The sequence below is a fragment of the Rattus norvegicus genome, chromosome 11 (genome assembly GCF_036323735.1).
Source record: "Rattus norvegicus strain BN/NHsdMcwi chromosome 11, GRCr8, whole genome shotgun sequence".
NCBI lineage: Eukaryota > Metazoa > Chordata > Mammalia > Rodentia > Muridae > Rattus > Rattus norvegicus.
The window spans coordinates 94,064,967-94,084,149 of NC_086029.1; the positions used below are offsets into that span (position 1 = coordinate 94,064,967).

Sequence of the window (19,183 nt, forward strand, 5' to 3'; positions counted from 1 at the left end):
AGTTCCAGGGGAGCAGTGAAACAGGGAAGGGTAATTGAGGAGGGAAATGACCACTGGTTCAAATAAATACGAAGCCACCTGAAGAAACGTCCTAAAATATGTACATACACATAGCCAAAGTGTCTCAGTGGAATCACCTATAACAGGGCACTGTGTGCTTACTGGACACCAGAGGCTAACAAATCAAAAGCCAACGCCGGAATGGAGTATGTCTTTGGAGATGTTGGCAAGCGAGGCCCTTACCTGCCTCCCCCAGAAAGCATTGCAGACGGTCGCCATGCTCTTGGCTGCCCTTCAGAGCTTGTCTGTAGGACACTGGTGTTGAGGACACCACAGCCTTGAGTCACAGAACATGCACTGGAGATGCAAAGGAATCACCAGTCTTACCATGCGTGAACCCTGTGACCTACAACAAAGACTGCCTGGTGAGACATGCCCAGGGTGCAGTAGTGACCCTAAGAGCATGGAGTAACCAGCCAGTTTGATTGCGTAAGGGCTGCTCCACAAGTTGAAGCCTACACACGGCATCTTTATTGGTACCAAGAACCCGTGGCTAGACATGTCCTAGGTCCTAGAGGTGCATCTACTACTGTTACCGTCCTAAATGGACACGATATTAAACCGACTTCTAATGACTCATCATTAGACCTGGAGATTAATCCATCCCCCATCAGAGGAGGTGGTGACTAATGCAGAGAATAAAAGACTAGAGAGTGCTCAGCCCGAAATGAGAGACATCTCTCTCGCCCCTCTTTCCAAGGTCAGGGATCACTGCAGACTCAGAAGGGGAAGAAAGATTGTAAGAGCCACAGGATGACTACAGGAAACTGTTTTTTGGCATAGCAGGGTAATTACACATAGGAATTCACAGCGATTGAAACAGCATACACAAGACCTGGGCAAGCTCAAGCCAGTGTGGAGAGGGGAGATGGGCACTGCCGGGAGACCATTCTCCAATGGAAGCTGTATGTCGAAGAGTATATGGGCAATACAGATGGTGCTTGATGGGTTTTTAATTATGTACATAGTTGGCTGGCTTGTGAAGGGGCTCGGATCTGGGAGGAGTCAGAGTAAACACCATGAATATGATCGAAATACTTACATGAAATTCTCAGATAACCATCGAGGAAAAAAGGCATTTTCTACATTTGTTCATAGAGGGATATATCTGAAGGAAATCGTATTTCCAGGCATCAGAGGCGTTTCCTTTGTGTTTTTATATCTGTATTTATAAAAATTTTTACAGCTAACATGATGGGTAATTAAAATAATAAACTTTATGTTTTATAAAACAGGGAGCCCCAATCTCAGGTGATGTCCTGTGAGTCCATGGGGGCCTGTGACCTTCGGAGTTGATACCCAGTGTTCTATGTGTGCTGTTTAACCACAGACAGCCATTGAAATGTGGTTTGTTGCCAGGGGGTGGTGGTGCATGCTTTTAATCCCAGCACTTGGAGAGGCAGAGGCAGGTGGATCTCTGAGTTTGGGACCAGCCTGGTCTACAGAGTGAGTTCCAGGACATCAGGACTATATAGAGAAATCCTGCTTCAGAAAAAAAAAAATGTTGTTTGTTAAGCATTGGCCTCTGAGAAGTTTCTGTTATACTTTTCCCTAGATCAAACCTGGACCCTTTCAACCAGTACACAGAAGAGCAGATCTGGGATGCCCTAGAGAGAACACACATGAAGGAATGTGTAAGTGGAACTGAGGTCCTTAAACATGTGTGACCACGTGGGTCTTTCACATAAGCCAGAGCAATTCTTTTTTAATTTTATTTTTCTGGATATTTTATGTATTTACATTTCAAATGTTATCCCCTTTCCCCCTCTCCCATAGCCCTCCCCTCCCCCTTCTATGAGCTTCTATGAGGATTTTCCCATTCCCACCCATCCCTCCCACCCACTTCAACTTCATAGTCTTGGCATTCCCCTACATTAGGGAGATGAGCCTTCACAGGACCCAGGGCTTTTCCTCCTATTGATGCCGGACAATGCCATCCCCTGCTACATATGTAGCTGGAATCATGGGTCCTTCTATGTGTACTCATTGGTTGGAAGCCTGAGTAATTCTTTTTCATCTGTTTCAGAATAATTTCTTTCTTTTCATGCATGGGTCAGAGGTGGAAGTGTGTGTGCGTGCATGTGTGTGTGTTAAGATAGTGTCTCACTTATAGCCCATGCTGACCTGAACTTCCAGTATTCCTGCCTTAGCCTCCTAAGTGTTAGGTTATTGTGTGAGCCTCTACACCAGGCTATAATGATTTCTTTTCCTGTGGACTCTGAGAGGTCTGGCTTGAGTCGTCACACTTTGCCCTCTGCTCTCTTTCTAGATTGCCCAGCTACCTCTGAAACTGGAATCTGAAGTAATGGAGAACGGGGACAACTTCTCTGTTGGGGAACGGCAGTTGTTATGCATAGCAAGGGCCCTGCTACGTCACTGTAAGGTAAGCGGCGTTGTGGGGGACACGAGTGAGTGGGCAGTGGGGAGGAGCTGGGGTCCTGTGGTGCAGCTCTGTCTACAGGCACCAGACTCTGAGGTCCATTGCCTCTGAGCCCAGTGACACCTTCTAACCAGCAGGTTCCCAGTCAGTCGTAACACCACCTGCCATACTGTTTCAAGGAAATCTTTGCTCCAACCTTTTTCTTCTTCAGGCTTTCGCATATGTATGAATTATATTTTGAACACATTCCCCCATCATGCCCCCTTTGTTTTTGTTTTTTTTTTTTTTTATTTTTGTTTGTTTGGGGTTTTTAGAAACAGTTTCTCTGTGTAGCCCTGGCTTTCCTGGAACTCACTCTAGATCAGGCTGGCCTGGAACTGACAGAAATCTGCCTGCCTCTGCGTCCCGAGTGCTGAGGTTAAAGGTGTGGGCCACCATAGCTGGGCTTTGTTTTTTTGTTGTTGTTTTTTTTCTTAATTTCCCACAAGCCTTTGGAATTCAAGTACAACTTTGTTTCTGGCTAAGGATAGAACTGCAGATTCATCAGATTAAAGACTGCAGGAGCCGTCATGGGATGGAACTTGCCATCCAGAAAAGCTAATGTATTCATGAAGGTCATGGGGAGAGCGGGCATGTTTGAGCAGATCACTGCCACACTTATATGAATTCTAAGCCAAGGGCATTTTCACGTCCACGTGTGAACCTACTAAGAAGAAATAGTGCAGAGTACAGGATTTAAATGCTGAAATGCTTCTTAGTAAACTTGAGGTGGACAAGAATGCTTGGGGAAGTAATTGGGTCCGTCTGTCCTCTGCTCCCTGGCAGATTCTGATTTTAGATGAAGCTACAGCCGCTATGGACACAGAGACAGACTTACTGATCCAAGAGACCATCCGGGAAGCATTTGCTGACTGCACCATGCTGACCATTGCCCATCGCCTGCACACAGTTCTGGGCTCTGATAGGATCATGGTGCTGGCCCAGGGACAGGTATTAAGTTCCTCAGGAGCTCTTGCTTGGCATGGGGCTTTGCATGGGAAGAAAAGAGGTTGGGGAGGGGCTGCCTGCCTTCTTTATGTTCCTGGACATTCACCAAACAGCCATGGCAACTTGGTTCTGGTTTGTGTTGACCAGACAGGTCCCTGTGGCCCAGAAATGCTCCTACTCTTCTGTGGCACATAAACTGTGACACAGGCCAGACAGAGTACATGCACTTCAGTGACTTCCTCACACACAAGAGCTTCCCAAAGTCAAAGCAGTGGCCACCCTGGGTTTCTTTCTGCCACCATGGAGTGGTGCCAGACTTCTCATCCTGTTTCTCCACACTTTGGCATGGTCTGGTCTTAACTCACCTCTGCACATCACTCTCAGCTGCCATTGCCCATGGACAGCCTCTGTGCTTTACACAGACCATCCCACTGGCCAGCTTAAAACCGCTAGTCCCTAAAGAGCATTACTTAAATGCCAAAGCTTCCACACAACTCCCCAGAGCCTTATCCATCCATCCATTGTAGCCCTTTCGCCACAGCTGAATGGTCCTCTGCCTCCCTGGAGAGCCTCTGTCCCTCTTAGTCTTAAGGATTGAACCCTAGCTGAGTGGTGCACTGTGGATCACTAAACAGAGCGCCCAGCACAGACAAAAGCAAACACAGTCACCTATCAGCACCCCGACAGGAGGCCAGCCTGTAACAGTCACCCAGCAGCACCCTGACAGGAGGCCAGCCTGTACCAGTCACCCAGCTGCACCCTGACAGGAGGCCAGCCTGTACCAGTCACCCAGCAGCACCCTGACAGGAGGCCAGCCTGTACCAGTCACCCAGCAGCACCCTGACAGGAGGCCAGCCTGTAACAGTCACCCCTGCAGTTCTCTCACCACATGCACGCACTCCCACAGGTGAGAAACTGTTGCCCTAGACATAGACAAACCCAGGAAAGGAGGTCTGAACCCTCGAGGGCAGTGAGCGCGTGGTCAGCCTGCAGCTCAGCCAGCCCAGGCTCTGCGTCACTAGCAATCAGTGCTCGCCCTTACCCACCAGATACGGGATCCCATCTCATCCACCATCACACCTCAGCACCATGTCTAAAGGACAGACTGTTTCTCCATGTGCTCCTCTCCATTAGCTCTGCTAGGAGCACTGAGAGAGATCCCCTGACACCTCTCTAGCACCCTGCCTTTGTTCAAGCCAGCAATTCTCCACCTGTGTGCTATGACCCCTTTGAGGGTCACATATCAGATATCCTGCATGTCACATATCTACATTTCAGTTCATAACAGCAGCAAAATTACAGTTATGAAGTAGCAGTGAAATAATGTTATGGTCAGGATCACTACAACATGAGGAACTATATTAAAGGGCCGCGGCATTAGGAGGATTGAGAACCACTGATCTAGGCAAAGGATATAGGAACAGACACAGGCTTGCCGCTGCCATGAGGAACCAGCCCTGCCGGCGACTCATTCCTTTGCCTGCAGAATTCTGCTGCATGAAGTCCAGCATAGCAGTGGACGCTTGTTGTGCTTGTGCTGATCCCTGGCTTCCTTGTTCTCTCTGTCAATTACAAATCCTGATTTCCTCCTCTTCTGACCGAAGTCAGATCAACTCGCCCTCACCTTGAGCTGTAGTTTTCCGCTGTAGTTTCTATTATAGAGCCATACTGATGTTGCTTTCTTCCAAAGATGAGAGAACTAGGATGTTTGTGGAGGAAGCTCACATCCTTTCTCTCCATCTTTCCCTGGCTCCCTGGGTTCCGTGGGTCAGTTCAGTCCTCCGTTCTGTCCCCAGGCATGGGTGCTCAGCAGTGGACCCCGAGTCCACGAGACCCCCGCAGTCACAGCCTCATGTGCCTCTTCCTTTGCAGGTGGTGGAGTTTGACACCCCGTCGGTCCTTCTGTCCAACGACAGCTCAAGATTCTATGCCATGTGTGCTGCTGCAGAGAACAAGGTGGCTGTCAAGGGCTGACTCCTCCCACGCTGGAAGTCTCTTCCTTGGAGCGTTGCCATTCTCTTCCTGGTTGGGCCCTCATCCTGTCCTGCTGAAACCTCGCCTTTCCTGGTTTTCTCTCTCACGACAGTTCAGGGTTAGCTGTGTGTCTCACTTTTAAGGAAAGTCATATTTTGATTATTGTATTTATTCCCTATTCACTTAAATGAAATTTAGTTTTTGTTCTTAATTGCACTCTTAAGAGGTTCAGGGAACCATTACTATAACGTATCAGTGGCCTATAACGAAGCTTTATACGTGTAGCTATGTCTATATATAATTCTGTACATAGCCTATATTTACAGTAAATGTAAGTGGTTTATTTTCTATTAAAGCGAGCACTGTGCTAACACAGTGCGCTTTCATTTCTATTGTTTTTGTACAGCTGACTGCACTACAGATCTCATTTGCTCTTAGCTGTAGGAAAGGCAGTGTTTCCTTCTCCAGCTGGTCGTTTCACGGTGCTGGGCTCCCTAGGTGTCCAGGGGGAGACACTTGGCAGCAGCGGGCCCTCCATGGCCTGCTCCGTGGGCTCCCCAGTGGAAACCCAGTACAGTGGGCTGCAGGAGGCCTTGCAGAGCACCGTGAATTCTCAGGGCTCCTGCTTTCCTGTCTCCCTGTCAGTTGCCATTTATGTTAGAGCAGCGGGCAAAGCCCCACCCCCTTCCCCTCTCAGGAATGAGAACTCCAGCATTCCTCAGAGGGGAGAGCTTCTTTCTGCCTCCCTTCTTCTGCTGTCATTTCTAAGCAAGGTCCAGTCTGCTGCCAGTGTTCCGTGCTTCAGGTTCCTGAGGCTGGCCACCACAGAGCTCCCAAGCTCCCCGGCCAGTTGGTTCCCAGCCCCCACCCGGGCTCCACTGCTGCTGCTGTTGTAGGTGGCGTTTTCATTTGCCTGACCCCACAGCTCCAGAGCTCAGCAACAGGGCTCAGGAGTGTGGGGTCCGTTCTTCCTCACTTCAGTCTCCTCTGCAAAGTCTGCACCCCTCAGCAGCTCTTGCTAATCAGTGTCTCACACTGGTGTAGAAGTTTTTTGTACTGTAAAGAGACCTACCTCAGGTTGCTGATTGCTGTGTGGTTTGGTGCGCTCCTGCAGACCCCCTGTGTTGTGGGGCTCTTAGCTTGGGTGGGTGTGGTTGCCACTGTCACCAGTTGAGTGGTCAGCGTTGCATGTCGTGACCAATTAGACATTCTATCGCCTTAGCATGTTTGCTAAACACCTTATGAAAGCAAAAATCTGAAAAAGTGAATAAAATTATTTTGGATTTATAAAACTCTTGTTGTATAAAATAGTTGTCTGGAGACGGTGTGAGGTCCTTTTGAATGGCTTTGTAGCACTGGAGCCCTGGATCCTAATATCTGATGATAGATCTCATCTGCAGAAGGGTTGCTTGCAAGGGCCAAGGGGCCCCAGATACTCCAACCCTGGGTGATGGGCGTTGGTCTCTGCAGCCTCCTCTGCATAGTCACCAAACGAAGCACCCGCTTCTGTCAGAGGTCAGAGAGTATGAAGAGTGGGGCAGCCAGGGTGGCTGTCGTGTGTGTGTTTGAAATCAAGTTACACTGAGGGCTTGTGGCAACCGGAAGGCTGTAACTGTCCTTTCATCTGCTTCATTCAGGTTCACCCAGTGAGTGAGAAGGCCTTTCCAGAAGGGTGCACGCTCAGCCTAAAGCTTTTGTGTTAGGTTGAATTCATTCAAAAATGTGTTTAAACTATTAGTTTAATATTGATTCTGCCACCAACTAGTAGAAATTATCTTTTAGACCTAGCCTTATTACTTTTTAAAATCAATTACCATTGGCAGGGGGTGGTGGCACATCTTCAATCCCAGCACTTGGGAGGCAGAGGCAGGTAGAGGTCTGCAAGTTTGAGGCCATCTTCATCGACAAAGTGGATTCCATGCTAGCCACGGGTCATGTGTAAAGACAGAGACTCTATCTTTAAAGCATGAAAAGACTCCACGGGAACTCTGCTGCACCTCCCCCCCAGCCAGCTCTGCTTCTTGCTGTGGGCCCTTTCATCGCCCCCCTCACAGCACACATCCATTCCCCTGTGCAAGTGCCACTACCTGGAGGTGCAGTCTACCTGGGAACCCACGGCCTTCCCAGCCTGCGGATCAAGTAGGCCTTTCTGTCCTCCACTGCAAATTCCCATCTCATCCAGGTCTGTAGCAGACCACTTGCTGGTCCCCCTCTCTGTCTTCACTCCCTGGGAGTTCTACCACATCTCACAGTGGACCTAGCTTTCCTTCTTCCTGTGGACCCTATCAACCACCCACTTCTCGCCCAGTCTGGCTCCTTTGAGTCAACTGTCAAAGCTAGAACCACCAGGGAAGCCAGTGGCCACATCAGGCTAGACACTGGGTAGGTGATCTTTACTTTCCTGTCCTCCATTGCAGATTCCCATCTCATCCCCAGTCTATAGCAGACTGCTCACAGGCTCCTGTCCTCCATCTCTGACTTCACTCCCTGAGGACTCCACCAAACCTTATAATGGACCCAGCTCTCCTCCTTCCTGAGGATCCTCTCAACCCCCACGTGTAGTCAGTCCATCCCCATTCTTTTGTGTCAGTCCCCAATACCTAGAAACATACTCTACCCTGGACCCCAGGTGGCCAGGACTGGCAGGGACTGCCACCCACAGCCACCATACTTTCCTAAGATCCAGAGAGGGCAACAAAAACGAGGGAACGGAACACCCACACAGCAAAGACCAGATAATTGCTGCTTAGAATCACAATCATCTGAAACCTAGACACCAGCAGGAAAGCACTATCATTGACCCCCAAGACAATGTGTCTCCACTGAGACCTAGCAGCCCTACTACAGAAGCATGGGAAATTCAACCAGCTGAAGCACAAGACAAAGACTTTGAAGAGCTGTAAAGAGGACATGAATGGATGTGAAGTTTGTAAAAACACCCAACAGTGCAATGATGGTGAGAGGAACTTAAGTATCTGAGATGATCACAAACTGAGAGGAAACCACTAATGCAAACTTTGGGGTGTCAGACAGAAACCTCAGCAGGATGCCCGAGTAGCATCGCAGGCGTGAGGAATAAGGTAGAAGAAATGAATATGGCAGTCAAAGAAAACATTGAACCTAAAAAGATCCAGGAAATCAGGGACACTGAATCGCCACATTTAGGAATAATAGTAATAGAGAAAAAGTCAGAGGCACAGAAAATATTTCCAACAAAACACAGAAGAAAATTTCCCTAACCTAAAGAAGGAGGTAGCAATCAAAGTACAAGAAGCTTACAGGACAAACAGACGGAGACAGACAAGAAATTTCCCACAACACACGATAGTCAAACGCTAAAAGCATACGGAACAAAGAATGACTGGACGGCAAATAACATACAAAACCCAGAGCCTTTAGAGTAACAGTGACCAAAGGCCAGAAGGACATGGACAGATAGATGTTCTACAAACTCTAATAAGGACTGCAGTTGCCAGCCCAGACTACTCTACCCAGCAAAGCTTTCAATCTTAATAGATGGATGAAAAATATATGATAGTACCAAATTTAACCAGTATCGATCTGTCTGTCTGTCTGTCTGTCTACTGATCCAGCTCTACATAAGGTGGTAGAAGGAAAAATTCAACCTGAAGAGGTTAACTACATCCAAGAAAACATAATAATAATTCCAGACCAGCAAACAAAAGGGGGTGGGGGGGGACACACACCACCACCACCACGGGACAGCAAGAATCAAACTGCTCAGTGACCATTTCCCACCCTGATGGTATCAGTTCCCCAATCAAAAGACACAGACTAACAGTTTGCATGAGAAAACAGGATCCATGCTTCTACTGCATCCAAGAAACATTTCTTCCCGCTAAGGATAGACATGACCTCAGGGAAAAACAATGGGAAAAGATATTCCAAGTAAATGGAACTAAGAAGCAAGCAGATATGGCTACCTTAATATCTGACCAAGTAGGACTTCAAACCAGAAATAAGAGCTAGGGAAGGACACTACTTAGCTCATCAAAGGAAAAAACGACTACTAGGACGTTGCAATTTTTAACATCTGCGAAAGAAACACAAGGGCACTCAAGTTAATAAAAGAAACACTACTACCACAGCTAAAATTAGATATTGACCATCACATGGTGATAGTGGGCAGTTTCAAAACCCCGCTCTCTAATAGGCAGGTTATCCAAAGAAAACTAAACAAAAATGCTGTAATTAAATGATGACAAAATCAAATGGACCTAGCAGATATTTACAGAACATTTTGCCCAAACAAAAGAATATATCTTCTCAGCAGTTTATGGAACTCTCTCCAAAATTGACCACATATTCAGACACAAAGCAAGTCTCAATGGATACAAGAAAATTCAAACAACATCATGCATTTTATCTGACCTCCACAGTTAAAGCTGAATATCAACAGGAAGCACACATTCCTGCAAACTGAACAGTGCTCCGCTGAGGGAAAAATCGGTCAAGGCAAATTAAGAAATTAAAAAGTTTCAGAATCGGGGTTAGGGATTTAGCTCAGTGGTAGAGCGCTTGCCTAGCAAGCGCAAGGCCCTGGGTTCGGTCCCCAGCTCCGAAAAAAAAGAAAAGAAAAAAAAAGGTTTCAGAATCAATTCTAAAAGGCAATTCTAAAAGGATATATATATATATATATATATATATATATACATATATATATGTACACACACACGCACACACATATATATGTATATATATATCATAGGCACTTAGTGCTATACAAACTTGCCATATATATATATATATATATATATAGAGAGAGAGAGAGAGAGAGAGAGAGAGAGAGAGAGAGAGAGCGCTTATATCAACAATATATTTAAAAGCTGAAGGCTTTAGAACAAAATCACACCTCAAAGGAGTAGATCGCAAGAAAAAATTGGGCTTGGCTGAAATCTATAAAGTAGAAACAAAAATAATACAAAAAAATCAATGAAAGGAATAATTTCTCCCTTGAGAAAATAAGGTTGATAAACTTTTACCCAAATTAACTAAAAGATGGAGAGAGAAGATCTAAATGTATAAAATTAGAGATGAAAACGGGGACATAACCATAAAGATGTACTTTAAAAAAATGTGTACTCCATCAAATTGGAAAACCTGAAAGAAGTGGATAAATTGTTTGATGCATACCACCTACTATTGTTAAATCAACATCACGTAAGCAATTTGAACAGACAGCAACTCCTAGTGAAATAGAAGCAGTAATTAAAAGTCTCCCAACCAAAATCTGCCCAGGTGCAGGTAGACTCGGCACAGAATTCTACCAGACATTCAAAGAGTGATTAACACCAGCATTCTTCAAAATAGTCTACAAAATAGAAGCAGAAGGAACATTGGCCAAATCATTCTATGAGGCTGCAGTTATCCTGACCCAACCAAGGAAAAATATACAGACCAAATTTCTCTGTGAACATAGATGTACATTTTCTCAATAAAATACTTGCCAACTGGATACATGAACACATGCAAAATTCATCCACCATGATCAAATAGGTTTCATTCTAGAGATGCAAGGATGGTTCAACATACATAAATTGAAAGCTATAATCCACCACATAAATAGACTGAAAGAAAAATCATGTGAACCACATGAGCATCTCATTAGAGGAAGAGAAGGCCTTTGGCAAAACTCCAACACCTTTTCACGGGAAAAGTCCTGGAGAGACTGGGGCTACAAGGGACATACCTCAACATGATAAAGGCACTTTACAGCAAGCCCCCGGGCAACCTTAACCCCAACAAAGAGAAACTCAAAGCAATTACACTAAAACCAGGAACAACACAAAGATGTCCACTCTCACCAACCCTGGTCAATATAATACTTGAAGTCTTAGCTAGAGCAGTAAGACAACTGAAGGAGATCAAAGGGATACAAACAGGAAGGGAAGTCAAAGTATCTTTGTTTGTAGATGATTATACATAAATGACCCTAAGATCTACTGCTCATAAACACTTTCAGCAAGGTAGCAGGATACAAAGTTAACACACAAACTCAGTAGTTTTCCTATGTACAAATGACAAGTCAGAGAAACACTACCTTCCACAGTAACCTCAAAGCGTGTGTGTGTGTGTGTGTGTGTGTGTGTGTGTGTGTGTGTGTGTGTGTGTGTGTGTGTTGGGATAACTCGCCAAACAGAAGGTCACCTCAACACCAGTGAATGGCTTGTATTATAAAATCTTTAAGACATTAAAGAAGGTACCAAAAGACGGAAAGATCTCCCATGCTCATGGTTCAGATTGGAAAAATAGTATCCTACCAAAAGCAATTCAGTACAATTTCCATCAAAATTCCAACAGAATTCTTTACGGAAATTGAAAGGGCAATTTTCACCTCAGGAGTCTATGGAACTCTATGGAAGAGGCAGCAGAAAGATTGTAAGAGCTGGTGGGGATGAAAGACACCAAAGAAAGTGGCTTCCAGATACAATAGGACAGATGGACATATATGCATTTACAGAGACAACAGCCTGTACCGTAACCCAGATGGAGTACCAGTCCTGAGGGTACTCCTGGCACAAACCCAGAGGCTATTGCCAATTGTCACCTGATCACAAAGGAATAATTAGATTTCTCCAACAGTGTATCACCAGGTATACAGATCACACCTAAAGGCAGGCACCATGCCCAACAGTTGATGATCAAAACAAAACAAAGTCTGGTGTTTTTGGAGTTTTTGCCTGGATAGTACCAGAGAGCAAAGGTAAGCAATGCTTTGTCTGGACCTGCCTTACCTTCTTCTGTCCTTCCTTTCTTCTTTCTTCCCTTGCTCCCTCCTTCCCTCCCTTCCTCCTTCTCTCCTTCCCTTCCTTCCTTCTTTTAACCTGAGAGATCTTTTGCTTCTATACTATGTTTTCTGATTTTGTGTTTCGATGAGGATTTTGTGTGTATGAGTGCGTGTGTCTCTGTATGTGTTTCTTGTTATTTTTCTTTGGCTATTTTTTCCCCATTTGTCTATTTCGTCCTGTTCTAGGTTTGTGGTTGCCTGTTTGTTTTCAAATGAGGAAGAAAGGATATAGAGTTGGGAGGCTGTGGAGGTGGGGACAAGCTTGGGAAGGGGACCCCATGATCAGAACACACTGTATGAAAAAATATGTTTTTAAATAAAAATTAAAGGTATAAATATTATATATCGAATCAGCTCTTGGGAATCTCAAGCTCCATGCAGTTTGGGCTATAGAAAGAGCCTATTTCGGGGCTGGGGATTTAGCTCAGTGGTAGAGCGCTTACCTAGGAAGCGCAAGGCCCTGGGTTCGGTCCCCAGCTCCGAAAAAAAGAACCAAAAAAAAAAAAAAAAAAGAAAGAGCCTATTTCAAGGGAGGAAAATCAAAACTGTCATCTCTCTGTCTCTCTCTCTCTCTGTCTATCTCTCTGTCTCTCTGTGTCTCTCTCCTCTCTGTCTCTCTCTGTCTCTCCCTGTCTCTCTCTCCTGTCTCTCTCTGTGTCTCTGTGTCTCTCTGTGTCTCTCTGTCTCTCTCTGTCTCTCCCTGTCTCTCTCTGTGTCTCTCTCTCCTGTCTCTCTGTGTCTCTGTCTCTCTGTGTCTCTGTCTCCCTCCCTCCCTCCCTCTCTGATTTTTGTTCTCATGAGAACAGGTTTCTCTGTGTAGCCTTGGCCATCCTGGAACTTACTTTGTTAGACCAGGCTGGCCTGCAACTCCCAGAGGTCTATCTGCCTCTCCTCCTGAGCCAGCAGCACTTGGCTCCTGTGTTACATGGCGAAGGACAATTACAGAAGCGCTGCTGGGCAGAGTTGATCTATACTAAAGTGCTGCTATGCACTGAGTTCATCTTCCAAAGAGGGAAGCAACATGAGAGGGGACGTCCACACTGTTTTCCCTGCTCCGCTTGCTGCTGCATGGACACCAACTTTCTTCTGACTTGTTCTCTCATCTCCTGGTTCCCCTCCTATGCTCCTCTTGCTTCATACCACAAAAGAAAGTACCGTCCTGTCTATCTGTGTCCTTTCCTCTCTGGTAACCGGACAAGCGTCCTTAGATTCAAGTATGGCTTCTCTTACTGTTCGTCACTGGCTGCCAGGGGACCCCACGACCATGTCCCACACCAGGCACCTCAGCAGTCTTCCTTGCTTTACAGTGCCACTGCCTCATCACCATGGGTGCGGCCCTCAGCTTACCTCCAACTCTCCATTCCTTGTTTCAGAAGGAAGGATGTGAGTAGTGAGTGTTACTAACTCAGCGTTGCATCACTGAGCTAACTCACAGTGTCCTTCCTTCTCCAGAGTCACTCACTTCCAGTCCTCCCCTTGCCCCCTCCTTCCCTTCTTCATTACAGTTACAATCTCGGGGTCCTGAACCATCAGATAAACTAAAAAAAAAGAGTGAGAAAATAACTATTGACCAATCTTTGTATGCCCAGTCGAGTTGTGTCCTCCTCCTCCTCCTCCTCCTCTTCCTCCTCCTCCTCCTCCTCCTCCTCCTCCTCCTCCTCCTCCTCCTCCTCCTCCTCCTCCTGCTTGTCTTTACATTTGGTTTGTTTTCTTGTTTTGCAGCAGGGTCCCTCTGTGTAGCCTTGGATGGCCAGGAGTCTGCTAGGTAGCCCAGGCTGACCTTGAACTCATAGAGACTGGCCCAGTATCATCCAGGTAGACCTTTGGACATGTACTACTTGGAGTGAATATACTGATTTTGTCTAGAACAATTGGTTTCAAGGTTTGGGGACATAGATCTGGCCCATTTTTATGGCCTTGACAGGATCTAGCTGGCGTGCTCTGGAGCCATTCTGATGGTGCTGAGAAGCAGTGTGCTTTGGGCCTACCCCGACCCCATCTTACTGTGCTTCCTCCGGTCCTCAGTACCCTCAGTTACCATTCCACTACCATCTTCTCTCACAGTTTCCTGGTACCTGGACTTTAGTCTGTTCTCCAAACTCCCTAAAAATATTTATTGAATATCCAATAAATGCCAGGTACTGTTTGGCACTGAGATAAAGACACTTCTGTGCCCATCCCTCTGTAAACGAGTGGAGAATAGAGGGCCGGGACAGCCATGTCTACTGGTATACCATTTATATTGGCATTCATACTTAACTAGGTAAAGCAATGTTGGCTAAAAGAAATGACACCTTGAGACCGTGTACACCATCCCCCATTCCTACAAAATCGCACCTGCCTTGAGAACACCCCACCAGAGCACCCCACCGTGTTGCCTTTACAGGAAGTCATCAGTGCTTTGCTCTGTTGGTGCTGTGCCTAGCACAGAGTGGTCCAGTCTGTTTTCAGAGTCTGATCCCAGGTAAAGTCTCGGCTTCTCAGGCTGAGTTCAGGAGCTCTGCAACACATGTGTTTCACGCCATGTGTTTATCTCAGCTTGTTCCCCTTATCCTTGTGGTTATCTTGAGTATATTTAATATTTGAAAACCTACCTACAGCACAGACATTCTGGTCCGATGAATAATTCTAGAGCTCTGGAGCACGTGCCCCTCCCCAGTCCCTCTTACATGTGTGTAGGTGCCCAGTGAGACCAGAAGCGGGTGTCAGATACCCTGGAGCTAGAGTTAAAGGCAGTTGTGAGCTGTAACATTGGTGCTGGTAATTGAAGTCGGATGCTCTGGAGAAGTTTGTAACTGCCGAGTCGCCTCTCCAGCTCCACAGGTGGGATTCTTCAACAGCAGAAAGCATTGTGCGTAGGACTGACGGCGGTTTGTGAGGATGCTGGGGTCTTACCTCCGAACCTTTTGGACGTGAAACTTTATTTCGATCCCTTAGCTCGTACACCTTGGAGCGTGGCATGATGCAGAAGTCTTTTGTTGTTGGCCCCCCTCTCTTCATGACTGAGTTTGAGATCCCACTGAGCGACCCTGTAGATTCTCAGCACTGAATTCGAGCCAGGCTGGCAGACTTCACAGCATGTTCCTGAACTGCACAACTGGACGCTCAGTGGAGGTATTGTAGAGTTTGCGTGTGTGTTTGAGGGGGAAAGAGAGCGCCGACAGCATAGTCCGCAAACCTGATATGCTCGGAGTTTGTCCTTAAGTTAGGAGTCCTTAGGTCTCCAAACCTTTTCCAGAAATGGCTTCTCTCTTATTGAGATTTCACATCCTGGCCATAGGACTTGGGTCACTTGTACTTGTCCTGTGACTCATAAGCAGCACTGGGGCACACTGTACAATGAGACAATGTGTGGAGAGGAGCTTGGCTGCTGTGGCTCAGGCTGTAATCCTCCATATCCACTGTCTGAGTCCTGGAAAGTGCTCTTGATGACTCTGTAGGTGGAGAGGAAGGAGTGGCCATTCCAGGGACCCTCTACCTTCCTGGCACTAGGAGAATTATGGATATTCCTACTCACAGGAGACAGGCAGCAGCCTACTCTTCTGGGGCTGCATTAGAACCACACAAGCATGGTAAACTCTGGGGTCCTCCATGCCTACGTCTACGTCTACGTCTATGTCTACGTCTACGTCTGTCTCTGTCTCTGTCTCTGTCTCTGTCTATGACCTCTTCACCTTTAGGTGCTCACCTTTACCAGTGTTGGTTCACAGCCTCCCCTGCCCCATCAGGAGACAACCTTGAAAAGAGCCCTGAATTGGATACAGAAGACCTGGGTTTCCATTACAGCTTTCCTACCTCTAGCAAGTGACTTCACCTCACCAAGTGCAAACAGAAGTGAAACACACTTCCCAGTACTTCATGAAGTAGTTGAGAAATATGTGTGCTTTCTGTACATTGAGCCATCCCTGCATGCCTGGGATAAAGCCTCCTTGATCATGATGGATGATCGTTTTGATGTGTTCTTGGATTCAGTTTGCAAGAATCTTACTGAGTATTTTTGCATCGATATTCATAAGGGAATTTGGTCTGAAGTTCTCTTTCTTTGTTGGGTCTCTGTGTGGTTTAGGTATAAGAGTAATTGTGGCTTCATAGAAGGGATTGGGTAGTGTTTCTTCTGTTTCTATTTTGTGGAATTGTTTAGAGAGTATTGGTATTAGGTCTTCTATGAAGGTCTGATAGAATTCAACACTAAACCCATCTGGTCCTGTTTTGTTTTTGTTTGTTTGTTTGTTTTTTGTTTTTGTTTTTGTTTTTGTTTTGTTTTTTTGTTTTTTGGCTGAGAGACTTTTAATGACTGCTTCTATTTCTTTAGGAGTTATGGGACTGTTTAGATGGTTTATCTGATCCTGATTAAATTTTGGTAACTGATATCTGTCTAGAAAATTATCCATTTATCCAGATTTTCCATGTTATCCACTATATAAACAAACTCAAAGGAAAAAAAACCATTTGATTATATCATTAGATGCTGAGAAAGCATTTGACAAAATTCAACACCCTTTCATGTTAAAAGTCTTGGAAAGATCAGGAATTCAAGGACCATACCTAAACATAGTAAAAGCAATATGCAGCAAACCAGTAGCCAATATCAAGCTAAATGGAGAGAAACTTGAAGCAATCCCATTAAAATCAGGGACTAGACAAGGCTGCCCACTCTCACTCTACCTATTCAATATAGTACTTGAAGTTCTAGCCAGAGCAATTAGACAACGGAAAGAGATCAAAGAGTTACAAATTGGAAAAGAAGTCAAAACATCACTATTTGCAGATGATTTGATAGTATATTTGTGACCCCGAAATTCCACCAGAGAACGCCTACACCTGATAAACAACTTGAGCAGAGTGGGTGGATATAAAATTAACTCAAACAAATCAGTGGCCTACCTCTACTCAAAGGATAAACAGGCTGAGAAAGAAATTAGGGAAATGACACCCTTCACAATAGTCACAAATAATATAAAATACTTTGGGGTGACTCTAACAAAGCAAGTGAAAGATCTGTATGATAAGAACTTCAAGTCTCTGAAGAAAGAAATTTAAGATCTCACAAGATGGAAAGATCTCCCATGCTCCTGGATTGGCGGAATTGATACTGTAAAAATGGCCATCTTGCCAAAAGCAATCTGCAGATTCAATGAAATCCCTATCAAAATACCAAGTCAATTCTTCATAGAGTTAGAGCAATTTGCAGATTCATTTGGAATAACAAAAACCCAGGATAGCGAAAACTATTCTCAACAATAAAAGAACTTCCAGGGGAATCACCAACCCTAACCTCAAGCAATAGTGATAAAAACTGTATGGTATTGGTACAAAGACAGGCAGGTAGATCAATGGAATAGAACTGAAGACCCAGAAATGAACCTACACACCTAAGGTCACTTGATCTTTGACAAAGGAGTTAAAACCATGCAGTGGAAAAAATACAACATTTTCAACAAACGATGTTGGCTCAATTGGAGGCCATCACGTAGAAGAATGCAAATCGATCCATTCTTATTTCCTTGTACAAAGATCAAGTCCAAGTGGATCAAGGACCTCCACATCAAACCAGATACACTCAAACTAATAGAAGAGAAAGTGGGCAAGAGCCTGGAACACATGGGCACTGGGGAAAATTTCCTGAACAGAACACCAATGCCTTATGCTCTAAGATCAAGAATCGACAAATGGGACCTCATAAAATTTCAAAGCTTCTGTAAGGCAAAGGACACTGTTAATAGGACAAAATGGTAACCAACCGATTGGGAAAAGATCTTTACTAATCCTACATCTGATAGAGGGCTAATATCCAATGTATGCAAAGAACTCAAGAAGTTAGGCTCCAGAGATCCAAATAACCCTCTTAAAAAATGGGTTACAGGGGTTGGGGATTTAGCTCAGTGGTAGAGCGCTTGCCTAGGAAGCGCAAGGCCCTGGGTTCGGTCCCCAGCTCCGAAAAAAAAGAACAAAAAAACAAAAAAAAAATGGGTTACAGAGCTAAACAAAGAATTCTCAGCTGAGGAATATTGAATGGCTGAGAAGTTCCTGAAGAAATGTTCAACATCCTTGGTTATCATGGAAATACAAATCAAAACAACTCTGAGATTCCTCCTCACACCAGTCAGAATGGCTAAGATCAAAAACTCAGGTGACAGCAGATGCTGGTGAGGATGTGGAGAAAGAGGAACACTCCTCCATTGTTGGTGGGATTGCGAACTGGTACAACCATCCTGGAAATCAGTCTGGTAGTTCTTCAGACATAGTACTACCTGAGGACCCAGCTATACCACTCCAGGGCATATACCCAAAAGATGCTACAACATACAACAAAGACACAAGCTCCACTATGTTCATAGCAGCCTTATTTATAGTAGCCAGAAGCTGGAAAGAACCCTGATGCCCTTCAACAGAGGAATGGATACAGACATGTGGTACATCTACACAATGGACTACTACTCAGCTATCAAAGACAATGACTTCATGAAACTCATAGGCAAATGGATTGAACTGGAAAATATCATCCTGAGTGCTGTAACCCAATCACAAAATAATACACATTGTATGCACTCACTGGTAAGTGGATATTAACCTAAAAGCTTGAATTACCCAAGATACAATTCACAAACCACATGAAGCTCAAGAAGAAGGAAGACCAAAGTGTGGGTGCTTCATTCCTTCTTAGAAGGGGGACAAAACTACTCACAGGAGAAAATATGGAGACAAAGTATGGAGTAGAGACTGAAAGGCCAATCAGAGACTGCCTCACATGGGGATGCATCCCATATACAGCCACCAAACCCAGACAATATTGTAGATGCCAAGAAGTGCTTGCTGACAGGAGACTACTATAGCTGTCTCCTGAGAGGCTCTGCCAGAGTCTTACTAACATAGAGACGGATGCTAGCAGCCAACCATTGAACTGAGAACAGGATTCCCAGTGGAGGAGTTAGCGAAAGGACTGAAGTAGCTGAAGGGGTTTGCAATCCCATAAG

At 45.3% G+C, this 19,183-nt stretch overlaps 1 protein-coding gene across 4 annotated transcripts in view; it reads left to right on the forward strand.

Moving 5' to 3' along the window:
* Window positions 1-6,693, forward strand: part of Abcc5 (ATP binding cassette subfamily C member 5) — a 96,081-nt gene extending 89,388 nt beyond the window's left edge. For 3 of the 4 annotated variants that reach the window (XM_039087904.2, XM_063270243.1, XM_017597849.3), the window contains 4 exons: window positions 1,616-1,694; window positions 2,330-2,443; window positions 3,266-3,430; window positions 5,300-6,693. In XM_039087904.2, coding sequence (XP_038943832.1) covers window positions 1,616-1,694; window positions 2,330-2,443; window positions 3,266-3,430; window positions 5,300-5,401 — 460 coding nt within the window. In that variant the 3' untranslated portion in view covers window positions 5,402-6,693. 4 annotated transcript variants of the gene reach the window in all.
* The last annotated feature ends 12,490 nt before the right edge of the window (window positions 6,694-19,183 follow it).